The sequence below is a fragment of the Momordica charantia genome, assembly GCF_013281855.1.
Source record: "Momordica charantia cultivar OHB3-1 chromosome 5 unlocalized genomic scaffold, Mcharantia_2.0 BLBB01000005.1, whole genome shotgun sequence".
NCBI classification, from domain to species: Eukaryota; Viridiplantae; Streptophyta; class Magnoliopsida; order Cucurbitales; family Cucurbitaceae; genus Momordica; species Momordica charantia.
Window position 1 is genome coordinate 22,844,733 of NW_028275163.1, and position 23,976 is coordinate 22,868,708.

The 23,976-nt window shown below is 36.1% G+C and overlaps 3 protein-coding genes across 6 annotated transcripts; 1 reads left to right on the forward strand and 2 right to left on the reverse strand.

Annotated features, from left to right (window-relative positions):
- Window positions 1–1,936: 1,936 nt before the first annotated feature.
- On the forward strand, window positions 1,937–4,591 carry LOC111014381 (Ribosomal RNA processing Brix domain protein). 2 transcript variants are annotated; one of them, XM_022289082.2, is made up of 7 exons: window positions 1,937–2,269; window positions 2,355–2,464; window positions 2,609–2,812; window positions 3,411–3,656; window positions 3,726–3,968; window positions 4,053–4,118; window positions 4,220–4,591. In XM_022289082.2, exons 2-7 carry the CDS (start codon window positions 2,396–2,398, stop codon window positions 4,337–4,339), a joined length of 948 nt encoding a protein of 315 aa, XP_022144774.2. In that variant the 5' UTR covers window positions 1,937–2,269; window positions 2,355–2,395; the 3' UTR covers window positions 4,340–4,591. The 2 variants fall into 2 exon arrangements, with proteins under 2 accessions (XP_022144774.2, XP_022144775.2); XM_022289083.2 differs by having other exon boundaries at window positions 1,937–2,255.
- Window positions 4,592–5,802: 1,211 nt separating this feature from the next.
- HSFA3 (heat shock transcription factor A3) lies at window positions 5,803–9,073 on the reverse strand. The gene is made up of 2 exons (XM_022289042.2): window positions 8,017–9,073; window positions 5,803–7,060 (listed from the first exon to the last, which is right to left on the reverse strand). Exons 1-2 carry the CDS (start codon window positions 8,584–8,586, stop codon window positions 5,933–5,935), a joined length of 1,698 nt encoding a protein of 565 aa, XP_022144734.2. The 5' UTR covers window positions 8,587–9,073; the 3' UTR covers window positions 5,803–5,932.
- A 1,700-nt stretch (window positions 9,074–10,773) lies between these two features.
- On the reverse strand, window positions 10,774–23,114 carry LOC111014235 (serine/threonine-protein kinase CTR1). Of its 3 annotated transcripts, none has more exons than XM_022288894.2 (15): window positions 22,319–23,112; window positions 20,702–21,003; window positions 20,480–20,621; window positions 20,116–20,219; window positions 19,278–19,486; window positions 16,390–16,800; window positions 16,206–16,246; window positions 15,513–15,581; window positions 15,326–15,426; window positions 15,107–15,188; window positions 14,875–14,973; window positions 14,295–14,363; window positions 14,075–14,206; window positions 11,465–11,559; window positions 10,774–11,394 (listed from the first exon to the last, which is right to left on the reverse strand). In XM_022288894.2, the coding sequence occupies exons 1-15, from the start codon at window positions 22,928–22,930 to the stop codon at window positions 11,283–11,285; spliced, it is 2,580 nt and encodes an 859-aa protein (XP_022144586.2). In that variant the 5' UTR covers window positions 22,931–23,112; the 3' UTR covers window positions 10,774–11,282. The 3 variants fall into 3 exon arrangements, 2 of the variants coding, with proteins under 2 accessions (XP_022144586.2, XP_022144587.2); XM_022288895.2 differs by having other exon boundaries at window positions 16,390–16,788; window positions 22,319–23,111; XR_015790745.1 differs by lacking the exon at window positions 10,774–11,394 and adding an exon at window positions 12,672–12,773 and having other exon boundaries at window positions 22,319–23,114.
- Window positions 23,115–23,976: the final 862 nt, after the last annotated feature.

A 23,976-nucleotide genomic window follows, 5' to 3' on the forward strand; every position in this document is an offset into this window, starting at 1 on the left:
GTCATTCTATCTCCAAATTGAAGGTGAGATTGAGCCACTAAACTTGGATCTACAAAATTAGGATTTGTTTGTTTAGGGCACGTTTCCATAACTATTTCATTTTTTATTTTTAGTTTTTAATTTTTGTTGTATGATAACAAATTCAATTTTCTGTTTTGTATTTTTCAAAAATCATTTTGAAATTATAAAAAAAATTAGTTTTTTCAAGAAGAGGTTTTTCTTTTTCAAGATTTTTTCTTCTAATACTCAACTTTTTTTTCATTCTCGTATTTATCTCTAAAAAAATTATTTCTCATTCTAAATTTTTTTATTTCTAAATTTATCTCTACAAACTTTATTTTTATCTCTCTAAAATTTTTATATTTTCAGTATTTATTATTATTTGTCTCTCCAAATTTTTCTATATTTTTTTTCTAACTTCATTTTTCCCTCTAAAAATTTAATATTTTTCCTAATTTTGTTCTCTCTAAAATATTTTATAATTTTTATTTCTCTTCGTAATCTATTTTTCCTTTGAAAATTATATTTTATCGTTCAATTGTCTTTCACTATAATTTTTATTTATCTTTGTATTTATTTATTTTCTCTAAAAATTATATTTTGAATCTTATTTTTATCTCTAAGTTTGTTTCCACTCTAATTTTTCTATTTCTTTATAATTTTTTTAACGTATCTTTTTCTCTCGACTTTATTTTTGTTCTATATAAATTTTCTCTTTTTGTTTTAACTTCTATTTCACTATTTTTTTCTAAATATTTTTAGTTATCTATCCAAAATTTATTTTCCAAAAGTTTATTTACATCCTTCTAAATTTTATTTTCATATATGGGAAAGACAAAAATTACTGTAAGTCGGGTCCCAAAAATAGGAAATGCATGTCCTGACCTCGTCCTCCATTTCTTTTTTTAAATAATTAATATATATTTATTACACTTTTTTATACTTAAATTATAAAAATAATTGAAAACAATTATACAAACGATAATTTTTCTCCATAACGTCTCTCGAACCCAAAAACGGGACAGATACGGAGACTAAAAATTTTCATTCGCACGAGAATAAGTGAGAGCATCCTCACCCGCACTCACATCATTGTCATCTTTACTCTACATAAAATTTTATCTCTTCAATTTTCTAACTTTTTAAAAACAAAAAACAAAAAATATTTAGCAAATATGTTTTGTTTTTCTGTTTTTTAAAAACAAAAAGTAAAACATTGTTATGTTTTTATTTTTTAAAAACATAAAACCAAAAACTAAAAACTAAAAACAAAAAAAACTAAAACAATAACTAAAATGGTTATCAAACGTCCTAACCATTCAGATTATGTTTATTGTTTTCAAATTCACTAAATCAAATGGTTTCAGTGAGTATGGGTTTGACCACATTTGTCATCTTTATTTTTTAAAATGCATAATTATATCAAAAGATAAAAAATATAAAAGTTTTGATAAATATATTATTTTATATTATAAACTCATTTTGCCGTGGTTAAAATCAAAATATTTAAAATATAATATAATTATATTATAAGTTATATAACATTGAAAAATAATAATTGTACAAAATTTATTAAAAAATGTTAATAAATTGATTAATATTATTTTAGATTAAACTAAATATTTAGTTGATAATGTTATTAGTCTACAATATATTTCTAATTAGGTTGCAACGAAATCAATTTTCAAATTTAAATTCATATGTTGATTAAATTCATTATTTCCTGATTTTTGTTTTAACCAAATAAATGAATTTTGGAGATTTGTTGGAGTTTATAAAATATGAAAAGGAGAGAAAAAATTACTACTTTTTCTATTTATTTTACTTTTTTTTTTGTTTGAGAATACTATTTATTTTTCTTTTAAGAAATAATATTGTTTTGTAATAAATGTATGAGCTAAATAATAACAATAATAATATATGGGTTTAGAATAAACCCTAGCCCCCTTGTTTCTTTTATTATCTCCCTCTCGCAAGCTTTCAGTTTTAGCCGCACGCCCTCCGGCGTTTCTCTTCTCCCTCTCTCGTCCGCTATTCACCGCCGCCTTTGTCCTCCATCTCCGGCGAAGCAGCACGCGAGCGGCGGCGACCTGTAAGAACTCACCACGCGCCTTTCCCCAGCGACGGCGGCAACGGACGACGTGAACTCCCCAAGCAGCCGCGGCGGTTCAACCCAGACAGCGGCAATCTATTCCCTTAGACGACGTTCGGCAGTGACCTTTCCACACTGAGCCAGCGAAGACCCGAGCCGTTCGGTAAGGACCAATCGGTAACGGCTCGTTTAAACCCTGTTTAGTTTGTTTAAAGTGTTCCAAACCAAATCCTAACTCCGAAATCTTATATCTTTTGTACAGGAATCAGTTGATTGAGCTTGGGTGTCTCGCCGCCGTGAATCATGTTGAAAGTTAGAACTCCCAAAAATGGAAAAGTTAAACGAGAGCTGGAGAAACGCGCTCCCAAACTTGTAAGTTCTTCCATTACCGAGTTTGTTTGTAGGGTAGTCTAGAGTTTCGGGTGAATGACTAAAAGCATGTTAAAGAAGTTTGTATGACTTATTAATTGTTTTTTTTCCTGTGTTGTTGGATTGGGTTATGGATTTGCTCCGCAGGTAGAAACGGGGAAGAAGACGCTGATACTTCATGGTACAAAAACGAGCAGCGTGCTGAATGCAGTATTGACGGAGATTTATCACCTGAAGAAAGAAAGCGCTGTCAAGTATTCTCGTAAGAATGATGGAATTAAACCATTTGAAAGTGGCGGCGATGCATCTTTGGAATTTTTCTCTCTGAAAACTGATTGCAGCCTCATCGTGGTTCGTACAATTTGTGCTTAATTTTCTTTGAACTATATTTGCTTAGTATAGTAGACGGTATTCTAATAGGCATCTTAATCAATTTATTTAGCTTATTGTCTAGGAGTTCTGCAGTGAATGCTTTTTTTTTGTATTCTATTTTACATTTCAGTTTTGCATAGGAAGCTGGTTTCTTTGTTCTCTTCATTACAAATGAAGAGCTATTTGATCTAGAATTAGTTCTAGCTGCGTAGAATTTCCTTTTAGATTAATTTTTGTTGGGGTGAATGCTTCTAGTTTTTCCCTAATTAAACATCTCAAATGATCGATGAACTTAGCAGTTCTCAAATGGATGAACCTTTGTGAAAAAGTATAACCATGATGTGCTTTTTCTTTGGGCAAGGGTACACAAAGAATTTAGGGAACTTCAGTTTAGGAGCCATCCTATTTATGAATAGGCAAATCTCTGTTTGTATGAGTAAAAATTTTGCAACCTTTTTCCTCTTAATGAGAACATGTACATTATTTTGTTCAATCTATGTCAAGGGGTCAAAATACTCCTCTTCTTGCTTTCTTGTTTTGAGTTCTCTGTTGATGTATTTATTGCACCTCTTTGCAGTATGGTTCTCACTCAAAGAAGCGACCCGATAACCTTGTCATAGGGAGAACCTATGATCACCACATCTATGACCTTATCGAGGTTGGGATTGAAAATTTCAAGTCAATGCATTCCTTCGCATACGATAAGAAACTAGCTCCAAAAGTGGGGTCGAAGCCTTTCATCACCTTCATTGGTGAAGGATTTGAGAGCGTAGAAGAGCTGAAGCATTTAAAGGAAGTGTTGCTTGATCTATTTAGAGGAGAGGTAAAAATCCTTATGCTTTGACTGACTTGAGTGAATGGTCAGATATAAAGATATGTATGGTTTTTGCAGGTTGTAGAGAATTTAAATCTTGCCGGATTGGACCGTGTATATGTATGTACAGCCATCTCACCAAATAAAGTATTTCTCACTCATTGTGCATTGCGATTGAAGAAGTCAGGTACACTAGTCCCAAGAATGGAACTAGTTGAAGTCGGTCCCTCAATGGATATGGTAGTTCGCCGCCACCGACTTCCTAGTGATGGCCTAAGAAAGGAAGCCATGAAAACAGCCAAGGATCAGGCCAAGAAGAAGGTCTAATGGCTATCTTTTTAGATAAATGCACTTCATTTGTGTCTACTAAGTTGTTTGTCTAATCTTGATGTTTATTTCTTCCAGGAGAAAAATGTCAGCGTGGATGCAATTCAAGGCAAGATTGGAAGGATATATATTCCTGATCAGAAGGTATGCACATCTCTCTATCTCTTTCTGTACTTGTGTTCTCTTCACTCCTTTTGCTATGTCGGTCATTTGACTAGTTTTGATACTCTTTTCTGGCCTCATAGGTTGGAGAAATGGCTATACCTAACAAATCGAAAGGAGTGAAGAAAGAACGCCGTGAAGCGAAAATGAAAAATAGCACTGATGGGCCAGCACCTAAAAAATCAAAAGAAGATTCAGAATAGTTCCAATCAGTGTATTACTATTTGATCGAATTCTTTTCGCTAAGTCGAGTCACTGAGCAGACAAAAGAAATTTTTATTTGCTTTTATACAATTTTGTTTTTGGTCTTCAACTTGGATTCTTTTCATGCTAGTCTACCTTTTATCATCTTAACCACTCAGGTTTTTGCAAAGTTTGATTGTGAACCTCATTTATTGGTTGGCTAGGAACTAGCAAATGGAATGATCCTTCAAGATCAGTTGTGGAAGGAGATATCTTCATGTGTTGTTTCTGTTATATTTCCTATTGCTTTATGCAATTGGCATAACTAGCGAAGTTGGTCTAATTATCTGGCTCTTCCTTACATGAAGGAATCTGGGAAGTATTGTTTTAGGATGCCAAACAAATGCAACTTCCTAAAATGAGTAATTTTTAAAGGAGATGTAAGACTTAGACAATGTGGTCGTCATGATGACTTAATTGATCAAGCCATAAATGCCTTGATCAACCAGGTGTGTGAGATTCGAATAACCTAAGACTTAGGTTCATATCTCTTATACATGGGTGAACTCAAAGAAAAAAAAAGTTGCATCATTATAATGCTTAAATATGAACACTTGATGATGTAGTTGGCAGGGAGAAAACTTAATTTGTTAGGGCATTTCTTTGTCTTTAAAGTTGGAAGTTCGAATCTTTCTGGTTGAACTAAAAATTGTGACGTGATTATTTTAATGCTTAAATATGAACACTCAAATCATATTTTTAATAATTTATTTTAAGACTGTAGGCTTCAAAATCCTAGTGCACTTCTTTTTTTCTATAACCCATAATCAAACTCATAATCGATGTCATGTGGCTTCACCAGTTGGATACGTATAATCAGGAGGTGTCGATGGCTACCCAACTAACCGACATTGCAGGAGTCGTCCTTGAAGGAAAGGAAGTCCCGGTAGAGCTTGAACTGAGAAAGGGGTATCCCTATTCGATCACAAGCTCACTGCGCAACCACCCGCCACACCCTTCTAATTGAGGCCTCAAGCTCTTCTCTCTCTCCATCATGGCTTCCTCTTATCTGCCCCCAGCTCACCACTTTATCCTGCAAAACCTCTCATAATGTGGAACTCCATTGGCCAATTCCTCAATTTCTTAAAAAAGTTTCAAAATTCTTACCCATTTCTGCAATCATTCCGACTGCAGCTCTCTTCTGGACAAATCCATCAAGCTGAAGGAGAAGAGAATCATGGTGGACCGAGGACCTGCCTTTTATTACTTCCATCTTTATCGCTGCATCTTTCTCGTGGTTATTAGTCTCTTGCCATTCTTCCACTGAGTCCGCTTTCTTGTTGAATAGGATGCCTGCAACTTATATATGTGTTAGCAAGATGAGCTCACAATGGCATTGCAGCTCAAAAGGAAATCCAATCAATCTACATAATTCTCTGGACATCCAAATGGAAGTTAGAAGATGAAATGAGAGAAGATGAAATGAATAAGAAAAGATGCATGTGCATAATCAATTCATTTTCTAAGTAAATAAATCATTCAGTTCATAGTTCCTGCAACTATATATAACTAGGAATCATAATAGCTGCAAAAGTAAATACTAAATGAAGCCTCTATTCTCTATTCTCAGGGTCATGGCCATTCTTGGGATTATCTTGACCATCTGGCTCGTCGAATGGGAAACCAGCAGCCGACCACTTATCCGTGCCCGAAGCTCCAGCTAAATCTCCAGCCTGCAGGGAGCCTAAATCCCAGATTGGCGACAATCCGCTAGAAACTCGCAAAAATGGATCCTCGAAGATGACTGCATTACTCCACAACTCGCTGCTCGAACTGGACATATCAGCACCAGCATTCAAATCTGCACTCCATATTTCTTCTGGTTTAATGACACTTCCAGTTCCAAGATGTGAGGACTGTAGAATATCCTCTGCCAAAGAGACAAAGTAGTCAGGATTGAACTCTTGTGGGGGACTCCCAATAGCCTTTCCTTTGAAATGTTGATCCTCCATTGTCATATTTGAAGCCTCCACCCTCAGCTCTTCTGTTGTTTTTGTAATTCCATGATGGAATGCTAATTCCTCAGACGCCATTACATCACTTGATGAAGCATTCTCAAACTGAAATTTTGACATGCTTTCTGATATTGAACTCAATTCTCCAGATATTCCCTGCAGAAGGTTAGCAGAAGGTCCTTCGATAAGGTTTGGATTCAGATCCAGTGCCATGGAAGATACGGCGAGATTTTCCCAATCAGGTTGGTATTTCACAATCCGCCCTTCCATGGACGGCGTAATATCGTCTGTTTCATATTGATGCTGCTTAACAAATTTTCGTTTCATCCTTGGGGAATCAATATCTTTCTGTTCCTTCTTTTTCTGCAGGCGAGATAAGAATGATGGATTCCGAAGCAACTTTGACAAGAAAGAAATCATCTGTTTCTGCCTCTGCTCGGCAGACTGGAGACGCCGGTTCACCATATTCACATGCCGAGCAGTTCCCTTCTGTTGCTGTTGCAATTCAACAACCTCTTGCATTAACATGCTCCTCTCTTTCTTTAACCTACCAACCTCATCTTCCAATCCAGATTTCCCTCCTGCAGTAGAAGGCCCTATCAAGCTTCCAATTTGCTGAGAATGAAGTGATTTGCGCCTCTGAATGTTCTTTAACAACTGCCTCTTCCCTCGTTGGAAAGCTTCATTTGCAAATTCCCATCTGTCTGTATCGATCTTGCGGAAGCCCTGAATTCAATGGCCAGGAGTTATTCAAAACATTGAAGGACAAATCACAAGTACAGACACTACATACAAACACATCGACATACACCGATGCACATATGAATGGTATGTGTATTTTAAACAAAAAATGATCACACAACACAATTGGCAGTTGAAGCTTTTCTTGCACAGAGGAAGCTCCACCACCATTTGAAATCTCTAGTCTGCAAGTAAACCATAAATTTGTTTCTGCTGACATAGAGAAAAAGGTAAATGAATATAGTAACATCAATTTGTATAGCAGCACTGAAGTGCGTATTTTAACGAAAACCTGATTCTACCTGCTGGAGATGGAAGTCCTCAGCCCCCTTCACTGACAAATGGAGGGGAGTATTTCTTCGGTCTGCAATATCGAGCAGGAAAGAGTGCAACCCCTTAATTCCTACTTACAATCTAGAAGCAAATGGCCTAGCAACTCTTGCATTAAACCTTAGGTACTAACAACATGATAAGTTGAGTAAAATCGATGACAAGATAACAAACATACAATAGCTCAAAACTGACATAAATACATCAATCCCATTACAGAGAATCATCAACCTATGGCTAGTACCAGAATGGACCAGTAAAAAATGAAGGAAAATAACTCTGAATTCCCTTAATTGAAAATCTTGTACAGAAACATGAGAGTTCAGTTCAGTACATCCCAAGAGATATTCCAAAAGTACAAATAGGAGTCAATTACATATTGAGATCGAGGGAAAAAGAAATCTCATCCCCATCTGCCAGCACTGGTCTTCGTCAAGCCATTACACAAAAAGGATAAAAGTAAATAAAGATACAAAAAAGAAAACAAACCAAAAGGTAAAAATAAGCACATCAAGCAAACTACAAAAAGGAAAAAAGAAAGAAAAGGTGGAACAAAAAAATTACATACAGACCACAGCAGCCAAAAGAGGCTGTGTTATTGCAATACCCACATAAGTGTTAAGCTGTCTGACAAAACTGGAGAAGTTGTTGTGCTTGAAATTAGAAGGAAGGATAACTCTAGAAAACTCCACTGGATCCCAAACCACAAAGCTCTGCCCTGTAGAACCCCAGGACACAATCGAATCAAGCGCAGGATCCTCAACAAGATCGAAAGTCTTCCACAGAAATGGCGGAACTAGCTGGCCCTGAAGGCATTCGAGAGGTTGAGGCACATCACTCCCTGTACACGACACGACAAAAGGATCCAAATCTCCTCCTTTATCTGGTTCAAGCTTAACGTCGAACAGGTGGGGTGCAGAAGAAGATGGCATTGGAATTTCAGCCGAAAGGCCAATGCTCACCATCGAAATCCCCGCTGCAGTATCATCAAGAAAAGACCCACGAGGAGAAAACGGTTCAGAACCCATTAACTCCCGCGAAAAGGGCGATAAAAATTCACAAGCCGAAGAAAACCCAGCGGCATCAGACTCCGATTGAGCAGAAGAAGAAGAAGACCCCCCAATCGGAGCCTTGCCTTTCTCAAGAGGAGACATCGAATCGCCCTCCTCCGTGGGGTTCATCTATAAAACCCAAACAATCAAACCAAAATTAACGGTCTGGGAACGATCAAAGAAAGCCCCAGCCACGGATTCGTCTGATTGGGTTGGTAAATGGAGCAGAGGATATATAAGAAGAGCGCAAACAGAACTTTGCGCCGACAATTCGAAAAAAATCAGGGAAAGAAATTCAAAGGCGGTGGAGATTGAGACTGTGAATCGAGCCGTAGCTCTACAGGTACAGAAGCGTCGTTGCTCGTGTCGGGACCCCATTAAGATTTAGCCAAAAAAAAGTTATGGCTTCGGATTCTCTGCAAATTGAGAGGAAACTACTGCTGATAAGCACCGACCTTCATTTCTGGATTGTTTCTCAGAACCTACGCTCTTGGGGGAGGTCGTTATTGTGGTTGGTTAGCGGGAGAGGAGCGGTCTAGACCGGGATTAAGGTAATTTCCCGTACGGTCTTTCTGGACCGGTCGTTTTTTTCTTTATTTGAAAGTGACGTTTTGGACCGGACCTTGCTTAAGGAGTAAGTTAACGCGACTGACCAATGGGATTTTGAAGGTCTCTGTCGTATGATTATTCCAATTTTTAATAGATTTATTAATCTAATTAATATTAAAAAAAAAAGATATTATTGGTGGGCCATAAGATGATTTTAGGGAATATAACGATGGATTTTTTTTTCTTTTTAAACATTTTCATAAATGAATTTATTATGTTTATATTTAACTTTAGTCACCTTAAATTGAACCATGAATTAATAAAGTAGAATTAAGACATATATATAGTGTGTGGGTAGAGAATATGTTCCGATTTTATGATAACTACTCAGCTAAGATATTAAAATCCTATTATTTTTCTAACAGTTAAATATTATAAAGTCAATGTTACTCTATGATGTTATAAAAAAGAGAGAAAATATTGAAGTGTTCCAAGTTAATTTAAAAAAAAAAATCGACAAAAAACTAAAAACTACTCTCTAAGAGAAACGACCAGCTCTTGAGAAATAATGTCATGTGGGTGGTGATCTTCAACTAATCTTCCGTCCTTGAAAACTATTCTCTTTCTCCTAAGACGAGCGACGAGTTCCTAAAAATCAATATACGCAATGGCCTCTAACCGGTCTTGATCTAAATGAAACTCTCGCTCGATGATATAATTAATTTTTCAAACTTCCCCTCATTTAATAAAACCAACGTCCATACAATCCCTTTGGAGGATTCTAGAGTTAAAATTTTCAAGGATGCTCAAATCGATTTAGTAGTTTGAGTGAAGGATCCATTTTGTCAAGAATCGTCCTTTTAAAATTTGATTAAATTGTCCCTTTCTAATAAATAAACGAACATGTTTGGTGCACGTGTACCAACTAAAATTTATGACAATATCGAAAATATTATTCTATTAATTTGAAAATAAAAACATTTGCTGATGCCAAATTTAACTTACATGTAAGGTATCAATAAAAATATCGATAAAATGTTGATATCGATGGATATTTTTGTAAAAACCATAGAAATTTAAAAATCGTAAAAAATATTTAAATTAACAAATGACCATTTTCATATTTCTAAATAAGTTAAAAAAATAATTAATATTGATATTATGTATATATTAGTGACATTTTGTTGATATTTTCCAGATTTTGTCGATTTTTTTGTACCATGATGAAAATGTCAATGTCAAACCCATGAAAACATAGCCATGTCAATAGAAATATCCACGACGACAAATATTTAGAACTATGTTTACATGAGAAGGTTGGATGTTTCTCTCTTCGTAATGTTGCTCTCTGTTCCCCTTCTTTTCCTTAAAAACAAAATTCCACGTTGATATAATTGATTTGCCCTTTTTTGGGGTCAAAATCAACACTTTTTGATGTACACTAGTCACAAGAAATTGTCATTTATGTACCCTAGTTTAAGTTTTGAGCAAAATTCTGATCCTTCTAAGTTTTTAAGTTGACATCATATGGACTTGAAATTACGTTTTTATCCATTTCTTTTCATCTTTTGCACGGGCTAGAACCCTAAAGCCCAAATTTTAAGGATACAAAAATGAGCAATTTCCCACTATTCACTACACTTCTCCCTCTAAAGAGAAAAAAAAATTAAAAATGCAAAAAAAAAAAAAAAACTCCTCCCCTTTTGAAACCTCCTCTCCCCATAGACTCGTGAATGGTGAATAGTGAGTGAATGTTTGAACTACCTGTTAAATAACAATTATGGTATTTCCCTAGCAAACAGGCCAGACACCAAGTTCGGCTGAATATATGATTGTACCCAGCCACAACTAATCACTAGTATGTACAAAATTAGTTCCTGGTTCTGGTTCCGGTCGCGTCCCCGTCCCCGAAATAAAATCAATAGTTATACAAACAAATAAAGGTGTGGCCTGCAATCCGCTTGCTTATCAAAATAGCAAAAAGGTTGAAGCTCCCTTGTTTCTGAGCAGTGAAATGATCCACTCTCTTTATGTGCTTGGTTGGTATTGTGTAGCAGTCGAAGATTCCTAGCGCTTCTCCATTCCTTCGCAAAAACCCGGGAGAAGCGCGGTACAAGATCTTTGCTCGAAAATAGAACTACTAGTAATGACAAAATGAAAGCTTTGACTGGGAGTACCTCATATCCGTGGAGTATCATTTTAATCCTCCAGATATCTCTTAGAAGAATAGCATGATTAGCACACGAAAACGTCAGGCATTCCCATGTTACATATCGTCACATAATTGAGAGCGGGTTAGCACGACTTTGTTGAGGAGGAGGTGGCTGTTTAGTCATTGGCTTCAAGCATTCCATTATGCTGGAAAAAGATGGACGTTTCCAAGGCTCACTGCAATATTGTCAGTTATTGACATTAGTCGGAAAACAAAGATGCAAAAAAGCCAAACATAACAACTCACTTGGCCCAGCAAGCCTCTATTAAGGAAGCCACTTTGGGATTTACATCCCTTGGAATCTCAAGCCTTTTGCCCTTAAATCCAACAGCTGCTACAACCTATGCAACAAGAAAAAATATTGCTCTTAAATCAAACAAAGTCAGCAGACGGTTATCAGAGAGGTGATGCCAAAGGAGGTAGATTTATGCCTGAGCAACAATGTGCGCCATGAATATCACAATCCATCAGTTATCACATAGGTGAAGAGTGTACGAAAGAGGAAAAAAAGGAAAAAAAACATCTCAGAATTTGATGAACTCTGTGGTATAAAGAAGTCCTGACCAGCTCATATCAGCTGTTAAAAACTATGTAATTCAGACAAAAACTGAACCTACAATCTACCATTACTTATTTATTTTATTATTATTATTATTATTATTATATATTTTTTTTTTTGGGTGTGGGGTGGGGGGGTGGTTGTGCATCCACTGCTAGTGCACATCTACTACGTTATTGGTTTTGTTTTTCACAAAGCATAACAGAAATCCATCTATAAGAAGTTCACACTGCACAAAATGGAGAGTCTACGTTATTCAGTAGGAAACTCCTCATTCACACTGACCAAAAAAGTTGGAAGTATCTAACAAAGCAAAGGTGCTTAGCACGGAGCATTGAAGTGTCTAGGAAGTTAGTCAGAAAACTGAGCTTAGGAGTGGTAAACTCAAAGATATTTATTACTGTTTAATTCTTTAAGATAGAAGTACAATGAGGATGTGCCTTGCTCTTTCATCTTTCTTAGACTATAATAATATGCCACTCAAAAGAAGAAACGACATATGCTTATTGAAGATGAGAATGTGGATGAATGAAGAATCCTTCAATTCTCATTAAAGGGGAAAAAAAGATCCCTCCAATATCACCATTTTCTACATCTTTCACCAGAATCAGCTTAATCCTCAATCATCACAAGGAAAGAACACAAGGGATCACCTAGCCTCAAGTCCCTAAAAGTGACAATTTTACCTCTTAGCTAGTATTGCCTACATCTTGACACAAAACCTTTCTTTCCTAGCATTCTGCTTAGGAAAGACTATAATAAGCCTTTTCCAGATCTAATGTAAACACCCCCCCTGTTTTTAACTTTTTAAAACGTCATCAGCCACCAGAATTGGACCAATGAATTATTCAATTGTAACAAAAGGCGAGAAAGAAGGATAGTAGAGGGAAGAACCTCACTGAGCCTCTCTGCCAAAACTTTAGCCAAGATCTTCTAGGTACTAGTAGTGTGGCCTTATCAGCCAAAAATCTGCAATTTCGGTAATTTTCTCCTTTTCTGGAATAAGAGCAATAAACATCTCATTCAAAAACTACAGTTGATAGTCCTCTATGAAAAAGTTTTGAAACATTTCCATATTATCTTCACTAACAAAATCTCAATCTCAATCTCCTAATCCGAATTTAGTGTTACAACCATAAGGGCTAAGTTTTGCTGGTTCCAAGGTTTTCTTTTGTAGCCATCCTCACTTCATCTTCTACAGGCCTCTTAAACCACGTCTTTCATTAACAAAACCAGGTCCCCACAGAAGCCCGTAGGGAATATATCTTTTCCCAGAAGCTAGGAGATAATCTCCTTTTCAAAGTTTTCTAGGTACACCAATCACCGAGTTGATGATGACATTTTTCCTTCTTGCCACGATATTGTAAAAAAAGTCAAGTTTTCATCTCCTTCATTTAACCATTTAAAAAAAAACATTTTATGCGCCAAAAAATATCTTCTTTTAGGACAAGATCCTGCAGCCTTATTTTAAGAAAACTTCTTTGTTGTCCCTTTTTCTTCGTCTAAACCCCATGATTCTTTAATCTTTATGTTACTGAGGCTATTAATATTGGTAGTTGACTGGTTTTTTCTGGTAGGAAATACTGCCAAGTTCCTTTCTATTCCATGATATAAGATTTTAAGTGAGAATGGCTATTCCATTCTGACTTTTGACTTCTATGCTAAACATACTCTATAGTGTTTAGGAATGTTGCAATGAGTGGTCTCTTTGCGAGCAGAACTTTGAAACTCAAGAAGACCTCCTCTTTCTCCACTGCTGCTTTGTTACAGTGTTTTGGAGCCACATCTTAGTCTTTTACCGTTGGGCCTTGCCAATGGACAACAACATTTCCTCCAATCTTCAGTCGCTTATGTTGTCTCACCCCTTCAAAAAGAAGGCTAAAAGGCTTTTGGCTCAATATCATCTGAAGCTTCTTTTGGAATATTTGGCTAGAACGGAACAATAGACTCTTTGGATACACATATCTTTCTAACCACATCTTCACAGCCGCCTCATTGTGCAAGTTAGCAAAATGTTTTATTGTTATTCTCTAAATGGTATTTATGCTAATTGGAGAGGCTTTTGTAGCCAGCTTCTGTTCGGTATTTCATAACATTGATGAAATTTCATCTCTTCCAAAAATTAAAAACCAAAAAACAGAGATAGGGAGAGAGAGAGAGAGAACATCTGATATTTTAAATCAGGAAGCTCTCTCTCGAAGAGCTTCAAAAGATTATAGTTTAAGGTGAACGTTAGCTTTTGATAACAATGCAATCTTCTTATCTGATAATGTAACTATAAGAGATGGGAAAAAAACCTGAGCTGGGTTTAGACTACACCACGGCTGTTGCAAAGTAGCCAACTCCCACAAAATCACTCCAAAGCTGTAAACATCTGATTTTTCATTTGAGGGCTCATCACGGAGTACTTCTGGAGCCATCCATTCAGGCTAAAATTGCATAGTTAAACATTAAAAATTGCATATACATCTTGTATGCAGAGTGTGGCAATATATTGCTACAAATCCAAGAACTCACTGTTCCAGCTGCAGATTTTGATGAAAGAAATGTGCGTGCCTTCAAACGGGAGAGACCAAAATCACAAACCTGAACAGAGATAAAATGAAGACATTTAAAAACTGCAAACTGAAAAGTTCCATTATAAAGACATTCGTCATTTTCTCCATTAATTCTTCTTAGACTCCAATTTTGAGCTCTGTTTTGCCAATCTTATCTTCTGATGGCATGAATGAAACTTTTTATTTTGTTTTCGATGTTGTAAATATATGTTCCCCTCTCTCCCTTGAAGCTTAAACTAAGATTCTTTGCTTACAAATTTTGGAACATTCGTTATCATTTGTTACCATGTCCTACAATAGACAAGTAAATTCCAAAAAATACAATTCAAAACTTCTTGAATTTTTTTGCCAACAATTCATCTCAACTCCGACAATTTTAACTCATGAGCCTTATTTACAATTTTATCAAAAGTCGTGACGGGTAGATGATCCACCAGGAAGAGTATAGATCAACTAACAAGAGATAGAAGGCCAAAAGGTGGAGAAATGGCATCCCCTAGAAGAAACCTCTGTAAGCTGAAAGTTCAAAATTTAGCTACCTTTACTGTATACTTCTTGTCTACCAAAAGATTTGGAGATTTTAGATCACGATGAACAATTGGTGGATCACGTCTATGGAGATAGTTCATTCCCTTTGCCTGCATAAAAACAAATGACCAAGCCATTTACCAAAAGATAGATGACATTAAAAATGAATGTAAACCGTGCATCACAGGACAAAAAGTGGGGGCTACTAGAATAAAAATGGTCAATCAATCGAATAATACATACTACATCATAAGCCATGCTTAACCGACGTGTTTCATCTATGTCTTTGGCACCTGACTTGTGCAAAAGCCTATACAAGCTACCTCTGCAAACAAAACCAAGTCTTCAGTTTTCAAACATTTTTCTCTCTGTTTTTTTGGTATATGCATAGCAAAATTCACAAAATATTTTATGCTAACTTTTTCAACTTTGATTAATAGAAAGAAGATGGTAAAAGAAAACCTCGATAGATATTCAGTAACAATGGACAAGTTTGGTGGCTTAGTCACCGCACCCATAAACAATACAATATTAGGATGTCGTAAGGATTTCATGATAGCGACCTAGCAAGCAGAAAGGAAAAGGACAAAGTCAACAAATAATCCATCCCTCTTGGATGTATATAATTGAGATTTCCGCCACTAAATACCTCTCTCAGAAACTCGTTAACGCGTTCAGGATGGAAGTCTTGTTCTGTGAGGATCTTCACGGCCACTTCCTGACATGCCCATGATAAAATGTTAGAAATAATGGTGTTGACCACATCATATTCATATTAAAAGACAAAATGAAAATGCAACATTTGAATCAAGGCTTTATGCCAAAATCTTCAATTACTCAATAACTGCAAAATATAGTTGGATCAAAGAGTACAAAGACAAGATTTTTGTTTAAAACCAAAGGAACTGCAACATGCAAAAAAAAATGCTCCCCAAAGTGACAGATATATGCCTCATATCATATTACAAAATAGTATCTTCTGGTGCAATGGGAAAAGGCAAGGGTATTGATGGGAAGTCTCTTTACCTTTCCAGATTTCTAACTAACTATAAGAATTTATACAACAGATGTTCATGTATCAAGTAACATATAAGACTGTGATGTGGTTCTATGGCTTAAATCTCAGACTCACCAAAGAGTTGAGCGTCACATAAACAAGAACTGTGTTAGTGTTATGCATCAGAACAAATATTTGACTCAAAATCCAGTAAAAACAATAATAAGATAAGTCAATAACATTGAAATAATATCTTTCAACTTTTATGCAAAATGCAATCCACATGCTTGTATAATAGACTAATTTGGGACTTAATAATCATCAACCATTTCTTGCATGACTCACCGATCCATTCCAATCAGCACGATGTACAGTTCCAAAAGAACCTGAAATTGCATCAATTATATGCTCAGAATGAGCTTAAAAGATTAATTGCAATGAACTCTATAGATAGATTGACATTATTTCACGGTGAGCCAATTATCATATTCAAAAATTCATAATTTTTTCAAAATTGCAGGACATATACCTGCTCCAATTCGCTCTTTTAGAACAAGATCATTCCATGGAATGTCCAAATCCTCCGCACCAAGGGGAACTGCTTTACTCCGACTGCTTGGTATTAGCTGACCTCCCTGTGCAGTAGAATCCATTCTTGGCTGGGGCATGTCCAAAAGCGACTGAACACTTCTACGGATATTATGAGGAGCATAATTTAGTGGGATTGGATCCCCAACCAGGGCAGTTGATTGTATAATGTTATGGAAATCTCTGTCTTGGGAGTTAGGCTGAGAAGTTTTTGCATGCATTAAAGGGGATTTTTCATCACTATCACCAGTGATAATCATTGGGTTGTTTCTGTTTGTGAACTTTCTGTCAGACTGCTTTAGATAGGGGAGTGCCCCATCTTCTCCATCCACGGTAATTTCTGTCATTGTAACTTTTAAAAACTTGTCACCAAAAACAAATAATATACAGGGAAGGCTTGCCATATTACGTGTCATACAAGCTTTTTCCAGAGTAAGAAAATGTAAATACAAGCTACAACGAGAATTATACAATCTGGTGATATTGCACAAATATTTAACTTAAAAAAAGAGTTTGTCCAAATCTACTCATCTCAGCTCAATTGCTCCTGTGCAGACACCAACTGCGGCCTTCTTAAATACTATCTTTAGCCACAAAATCTACTATATTGTAACAATGAAAACTTGCCCCCTGTCTACCCCAAGTCCGCCCCTGCCAATCGCCTCGCTTCGAGGGATAAAAAATTTCCAAAAAAGATTAAAAATAATAAAATGAAAAAAATTATGTTGCGAGTATTACATGGAAAAGTCAACACTACGGATCGTATCCAAATGTGCTCTTCTTTCTTTTTAGGGCCGTACTGGTGTGTGCTTTGTAAGAGTGCTTCGAAGGATCTTGACCACTTTTTGTGGCATTGTCAGTCGCTCGGGTATCTGAAGTCGGTTCTTTAAGCTGTTTGGGGGTCATGGGGTTCATAACAGGGATTGTCGGGCTCTAATGGAGGAGGTTTTCCTCCTAATCGGGATAAGGGAAGATTTATGTGGCAGGCTTGTTTCTTTGCTATTTTGTGAGAGGTGTGAATGGAGAGAAAAGATAGAGAGACCCTGAGAGTATGTCTGAGAGCTTATTAGATTTAATACTTGGATTGGAGTCCCTTGGGTCTCTTGTTATTGGGCTATTTTTTCCTTTATTTTATGCCTTTGTATATTCATTTTCAATAAAAAGTTCAATTTTCGAGTGGTTGGCTTCTATTACATGGCAAGGTCAATACAGAAGAGGTTCTACAAAGGAAGACTCCTAAAGAGGTTCTACAAAGGAAGACTCCTACAATGGCTTTGCAGCCAACTATCTGTTTATTGTATGTTGAGAAGGGGGAAGTTTGAATCATGTTTTCTTTTTCTGCCCATATGTTTCTGCTGGTTGGAATCTTTTCTTTCGGATGTTCCAATTATCATAGGTGTGGGACCGTGAGGCTGCTAGTAATATTTTTCAGCTTCCCCATGGAGTTTGTTTGGTGCCTAAAGCTAATCTACTTTGGATGAATGGGTTTAAGACGATCATCTCAGAATTATGGTTCGAAAGGAATCAAAGGATCTTTGATGATACTAGTCATCCAGCATTAGAATGCTTCAACATTGTCAAATTCAAAGCTTCTCAATGGTGTGCTTTGTCCGATGTTTTCTCTTAGTATTCCCCTAGTATGATTTGTATGAATTGGGAGGCCTTTATTTCTCTTTTGTAGTTTTGTCCTATGTTTTATATTTTATTTCTTGTTTTTCTCTTCACTCCTTCGGGAGTTTGTATCTTTGAACAATTTTGTTCAGTTTCATCTATCAATGCAAAATTTGTATCTTGTCAAAAGAACAAAAAAATTGATTTTTCATCCAAAAAAAAACAAAAAAGAAAACAATGAAAACTTGCCCACCCCTTCCACCTTACCATAGCTTTCTTCATACATGTCTTGCGCTTGATATTCCTCATGTTAATGAAAAGTTAGGTTTTCCACTAAAAATAAAAACAATGAAAGTTTGCCCACTCCTTCCACCTTACCATAGCTTTCTTCATCCAAGTCTTGCGCTTGTCATTCCTCATGTTCTTAAATAAATCTTAGTCTCTGTTTCACAATGAGTTATGCTGAAGTAACAATGATTACTCCATTTATCCTCCGCTCCACTCAGGACATTCTTCTTGCTAATATGGTCTCAAATTTTACGGCATGGGGCACAAAATAACGGGAATTTTTAATAACTGCAGTTTGATTAGACAGTTAACACTATATACATCTTTGTCTGGTTGCATCAGCTTTTTTCCTCGGGTATCAAATCAGAACTCCTATATCTATCCTGCAACTACAAGATATCTAAATTTTGCAACTACCCAAAGTAACACCACTGCATAATCTTATCCATTGATGAACTGATGATCCCGAGCATCCAATGTCTAATAAGTATGAGTGTCATTTCCGGGAAGAACCATAGAAAATATATTTGATTATAACTTACACCAGCTTTTTTCCTCAGGTATCAAATCAGAACTCCTATATCTATCCTGCAACTACAAGATATGTAAATGTTGAAAATACCCAAACTAACACCAGTGTGTCATCCCAAGCATCCTATGTCTAATAAGTACGACCATCCAGGTAATTTCTCCAGGAAGAACGATAGAAAATATATTTGATTATAACTTACAACAAGGACTTAAAAATAGGAAGTAATCTCATCCCAAGCATCCAATGTCTAATAAGTATGACCATCCAGGTAATTTCTCCAGGAAGAACGATAGAAAATATATTTGATTATAACTCACAACAAGGACTTGAAAATATGAAAATGCAAATTAAACTATAAATATAGTTCCAAATTCATGCCTAAAGATTCAAATAATCACCTGAGGAAGCTTCATCAAAAACAATATTAAGCAACTGGCAATCTGAAAAGTACTGTTTGGCCAGTGACCTGAAATCAACGGCAGGCTCAACTGGCTTAGGTCGTGGAAATCGCAATGGCGAGGAGATCAAGATGGAGGATGGACCATTGAGTAAAGAATCAGGCTCGTATAAGCAACCAGGATTCCCAATCAAGTCAACCAGATACTCCCTGAAAAGATTAAATTAACCCCAGCACATATCACTGTTTTAATACAATGAGGAACAATAATCAGTTCCACAATCTTTCCTACATTCATAACCACAAAAGATTTAAATAAGATGGAAAAGAAATTATTGCTAAAAATAAGCTGGGTTAGCAAGGAAAATATAAGAATTAGTCAAATGAGGAGGGTTATCATCAAAAAGTGCAATACACACCTTTAAAATAAAAAGAGGAGCTCTAAACTAATAATTTCACAACTTAAAACGAAATAAGTAACAGCATAAAAGCCAATATTTCAAAGAAGAGTAAAATCAATAAAAACTCGGTAACCATTGCCTCCAAGTCATTTTTTATCCTACCTATCTTGCCCCATTTTGAAAATTTTCACCGTGATATTGTCCAACCCATTTTGATCTGAATTGGATTGCTGAGCTGTTTCATTATCCTACTGCAATTTTTTTCCCAAGATGACGATGAAGATTGTAATAGTACATCTTAAATGCATTATTATACGTCAATTAATGGCAGGCACCAGCTAAATTCAAATATGTTATTTGAGCTGCGTATTCTATAAAATAGAACAGTAAATATTACAGAACTCTTTTGAATCAAGTAGTATTGCAGAGAGAGCATACTTGTCAAGCCCAAACTGAACAAGACAAGAGGAAGCATCGTGGCACAAGCAATATTTACAGCCCTTGGCTACTCGACAGGGTAAATCAATTGTGTCAGCTAACACCTGAAAATATCATACTCTTGGATAAGCAAACCCTGAAATTATATCAATTAATTTGACACACTAAAAGATAATTTATATCAAATAGTAGCTATCCAAATTAAAAATACAAGACTAGAAGTTTACCGAATGCCAGATGCAGTTAAACGAGCAGAAAATAATATATGAAGTTAACTACTATAACTGCAGGAACAACAAAGCCTATGCAAAAGGAAAAACAATTTTAAAGAGTCAATGAATGTGCTTCAAAACTGGGATCTCACTTTGAAAAGAAGAGCACGATGCCGGCAGAGTCCTACAGAGAGGCCACCAAGAGGAACAACCACTGAGCCTAGGGACTCCTTCAAGTTATCACTGCACTCCCTCCAGATGGACACCAAAACATCTTCTCCAGAAACTGAGCCACTATTGAAACCAACAGAAAAGAAGTTACCGATGTTGAATGAAATAGACAAGTTTCCAAATTAAAAGTGTGGATGTCTCACCCCAAACTCCTGCAGACAAGTTTTGCGAGCTCATCTACAACCTCTTTTGTGGTTATAGAGCTGCTAGATATGCTTTGGACCCAATTTTGGAGGTCTTTTAAGTTGGGATCAGTGCACCGATCAATCAGAACAACTTCAATTGAAGAATCCAAGCTAGGATCAACAGACTTTAGAGACTCAATTGATGGCATACGATCATTATCAAGCAGGCTGGTGCACACAGTCCATACATATGGATCCATTCCGTGGATTAGATAAAACCCGTCAGGAATTTTGTCAAAGTATGATAGACAGCCATTCACCTGATACATATTAAATAACATGACAGAACATCGTGTTCAAAAAAAAAACATAAAAAATAAACTACTCTGTTATGCTGGACCAAAGAAAATGTTCCTCAACCACATTCTCAATTTGATTCAAATAAATCAAAGAAAAATGTCAAAACTTCAATATTCACTAAACGTGTAAATGTATCACTAGTTACATGTCCATGTTGAAGTGGCATTGCTCATTCAAATCTCAGCTTGCAAAGCCTAACCTAAATTCTATAACTTTTTTTGAATCTTTCATGGCTCCTAAAATCCAGCCAACTTGAATAAAGTAGGAACTAATCGACCCATTGACAGACTTTTGGGGTGTAGACTATTACGATGATACAGCCTGCAGCTAACTTTCATTTCAAGTAAATATTGACATAACAAATCTCAGATGGACTAAAGCTATCCATTCAGAGCATTGACCGCTAAAGACTAGCCACTAAAATTGGAAAGGAGGCAACTGAAACGTGGATCTTAAACTCTTAATGACTTTCCGAACTGATATCTTCACTTTGACAGTGGTACTCTAGCTTGGATAGCACTGCTACCTGTTAAACAGTCAGGTTAAAGCCTTTATTTTTTGTTTTCATTCTGTTATGTTCTCTGGTTTCTGATCTCTGCTTTATTTTATTTTCTTAGGTGGTTATTTTATTTGACTTACTCCTATGGTATGATGTCACATGGTCCTTATGTAAATGGGGCTGCTCATTTAATGCAGCCCTCTTTTCTGTCTTTCATATATGAAAAATCCCAGACGTGTCTTTTCTTCCTTTTATCTTCTTTAGGGTTTGTACCCTTTTATTACCCTTTGCAAAACGTTTTGTGAATGCCAGAGACCAAATATAAGTTTGATTTTAAAACGGTAAACTAATACTCGTGTTTTCTTCATCTGTCACCACCTCCTAGATCAGATCAATAGTCCCCTTTCTACTTCATCCACCATAAGCCTTCTCCTACAAAGCAACCAACACTTCAGCAACATCAACAGCAGAAATCTATCACACTTCATGAGTACAGATATAAACTTGAACTCAGACTATCGATCTAAGATCTACATTATGCCCTATGATTCATCATTGGCAATCTCACAAAGAAAACAGATGTTATGTCAGTATGTTGTTGGGTAATCGATATTTTACCCGATTGTCAGAGTTAAAAATCTAGTTGCTATCTAGACCAGCAATGCCAGGCTAAACAAAACGTGAATTAGCATTGTCACTGAAGTCAACGCAACAAAACATGATCAAAATCCATAAGCACGAATCATAAAATTTGATCGATGGAAAACAATTTCTACCCAAAATCGATGTGACACAGCCTTGGCAGAGCTTATCGACCTCCTTAAAGCCGAATCATCCTGATATGGATTTAAAAAATTAGGATCATCAGCACAAGTTGCCTCTGATGAAAGCCGTAGCGCCAATGCCAACTGCAGTTGATAACTCTCCTCCGTCTGTTGCGCCCAACTCTTACTAGAAGATCCTCCAATCCCCGCAGCCATCTCAGCTGCCTGTGCTCTCGAATCACCTCCGATCCTAAGCACATCATCGTGCGTACAACCAAAGGCATCCGTCTCATTAGCCACCGTTGTCGATGGTGTCGGTGCATAGTACTCCCCTGATATCGAGCTCTCGCCAAAGCTGCTTCCACTCGACTGCCTCTGCAAACCAAAGGCTGAGTACATATTGCCGATCCAATTAACCTGCTGCTGGCTCGCCCTGTGATCACCACCAGCTTCCCAATCCAATCCTTTTTCCAACTTCCTCTTGTCGTTCTTCCCCTCTCCAGATGAAGATTCTATAAAATATGTTGAAGTTCCGGCTCCAGCCACGGAAACGCCGCCACTGAATTGGTCGTCTGGAACTTGACTGAGAAGCGTATAGTTCAACCTCCTGCCGGGCATTTCCATCGAGATTCTGAGAATTCCGATCACCTGGAATCCCTTTGAACCCTAAAATTCACCATGGAAGCGATGAAGAATTCTCCCTCCGCGGATTTTCCACCTTCCCGGTGTCTGTCTCTTTCTGGAATTCGATTGTCGGAGAGAGAAGCTGAGAACCATACAGGGCCTTTTAGGCGCAGTGGTGTTTTCGTAATATTCTGTTGTCAAATAAATTCTTTAAAATTAATTTAGGTTAAGAAACAATTTAGTCTTTTACTTTTAAAATACCTTTTTTTTTAATCTTACTATCTCATTGTGTTTATTCAAAGATTAATTTTAAAGTACTCCAATTTTTTTAATTATTTTTATTTATTGCAAAAAATAGTTTTATAAGAATAAATCATTAGGATGTTGTACTAAATACTTTCTAAAAAATAATATCGTAATCTTTTCACATGTGTTCGTATAAAAATTTAATTTTTATTTAAAATTTATTTTTTCAAGAGTGTAGTAAATGTATTATAAATATTCCTAATTTTAACAAACCTACAAATATATTACGTGTTTATAAATATAGTTAATTGGATTTATGTTGTCAAAATGAACATAATTTAGTTGTAATCGACATATATCTTAACCAAAGAGTTTGTGAGTTCAATCATCCACTCACATATGTACTAAATAAAATTTTGGATTTATGTTATTATTACATAATAATTATAATTCTTCACACAATATTTTTTTATAAAATTTAATTTTTGGAGTTTAACTTGAATATTTATATAGTGTAGAAATTACAGTCACTGATGTTACTATAGTTCTTACCTGGAGTCGATTCAAGGGCTCTTGTCAATGTTAGAGCTTTTGGCTTTTAATTTGTTCAATATCTTCAATTTATAGCTCATTGATTTACTTTAATCGTATTAGTTTGTTGATATCGTTGAATCGACTGAAACGATCAATGTCGTATACGCTAATGCTTTCAACTTGTATTCAAAGTGATTATATCTTCAAAGTCTTCTAATGTTTAAAGGTATTGAATCTTCAAAGGCTTCGATGGAGTTCCTACTCAC

Coding starts and splice junctions, on each gene's coding strand:
- LOC111014381 (XM_022289082.2), top strand. CDS start 2,396: ATGTTGAAAGTTAGAACTCCCAAAAATGGAAAAGTTAAACGAGAGCTG. Junction 2,813..3,410: donor CTGATTGCAGCCTCATCGTG/GTTCGTACAATT, acceptor ACCTCTTTGCAG/TATGGTTCTCACTCAAAGAA. Junction 3,969..4,052: donor AGGATCAGGCCAAGAAGAAG/GTCTAATGGCTA, acceptor TATTTCTTCCAG/GAGAAAAATGTCAGCGTGGA.
- HSFA3 (XM_022289042.2), bottom strand. CDS start 8,586: ATGAACCCCACGGAGGAGGGCGATTCGATGTCTCCTCTTGAGAAAGGC. Junction 7,061..8,016: donor TCAGACAGCTTAACACTTAT/GTGGGTATTGCA, acceptor CATTGAATTCAG/GGCTTCCGCAAGATCGATAC.
- LOC111014235 (XM_022288894.2), bottom strand. CDS start 22,930: ATGGAAATGCCCGGCAGGAGGTTGAACTATACGCTTCTCAGTCAAGTT. Junction 14,207..14,294: donor CAAAATCTGCAGCTGGAACA/GTGAGTTCTTGG, acceptor ATGCAATTTTAG/CCTGAATGGATGGCTCCAGA. Junction 11,395..11,464: donor ATAGAGGCTTGCTGGGCCAA/GTGAGTTGTTAT, acceptor ACAATATTGCAG/TGAGCCTTGGAAACGTCCAT.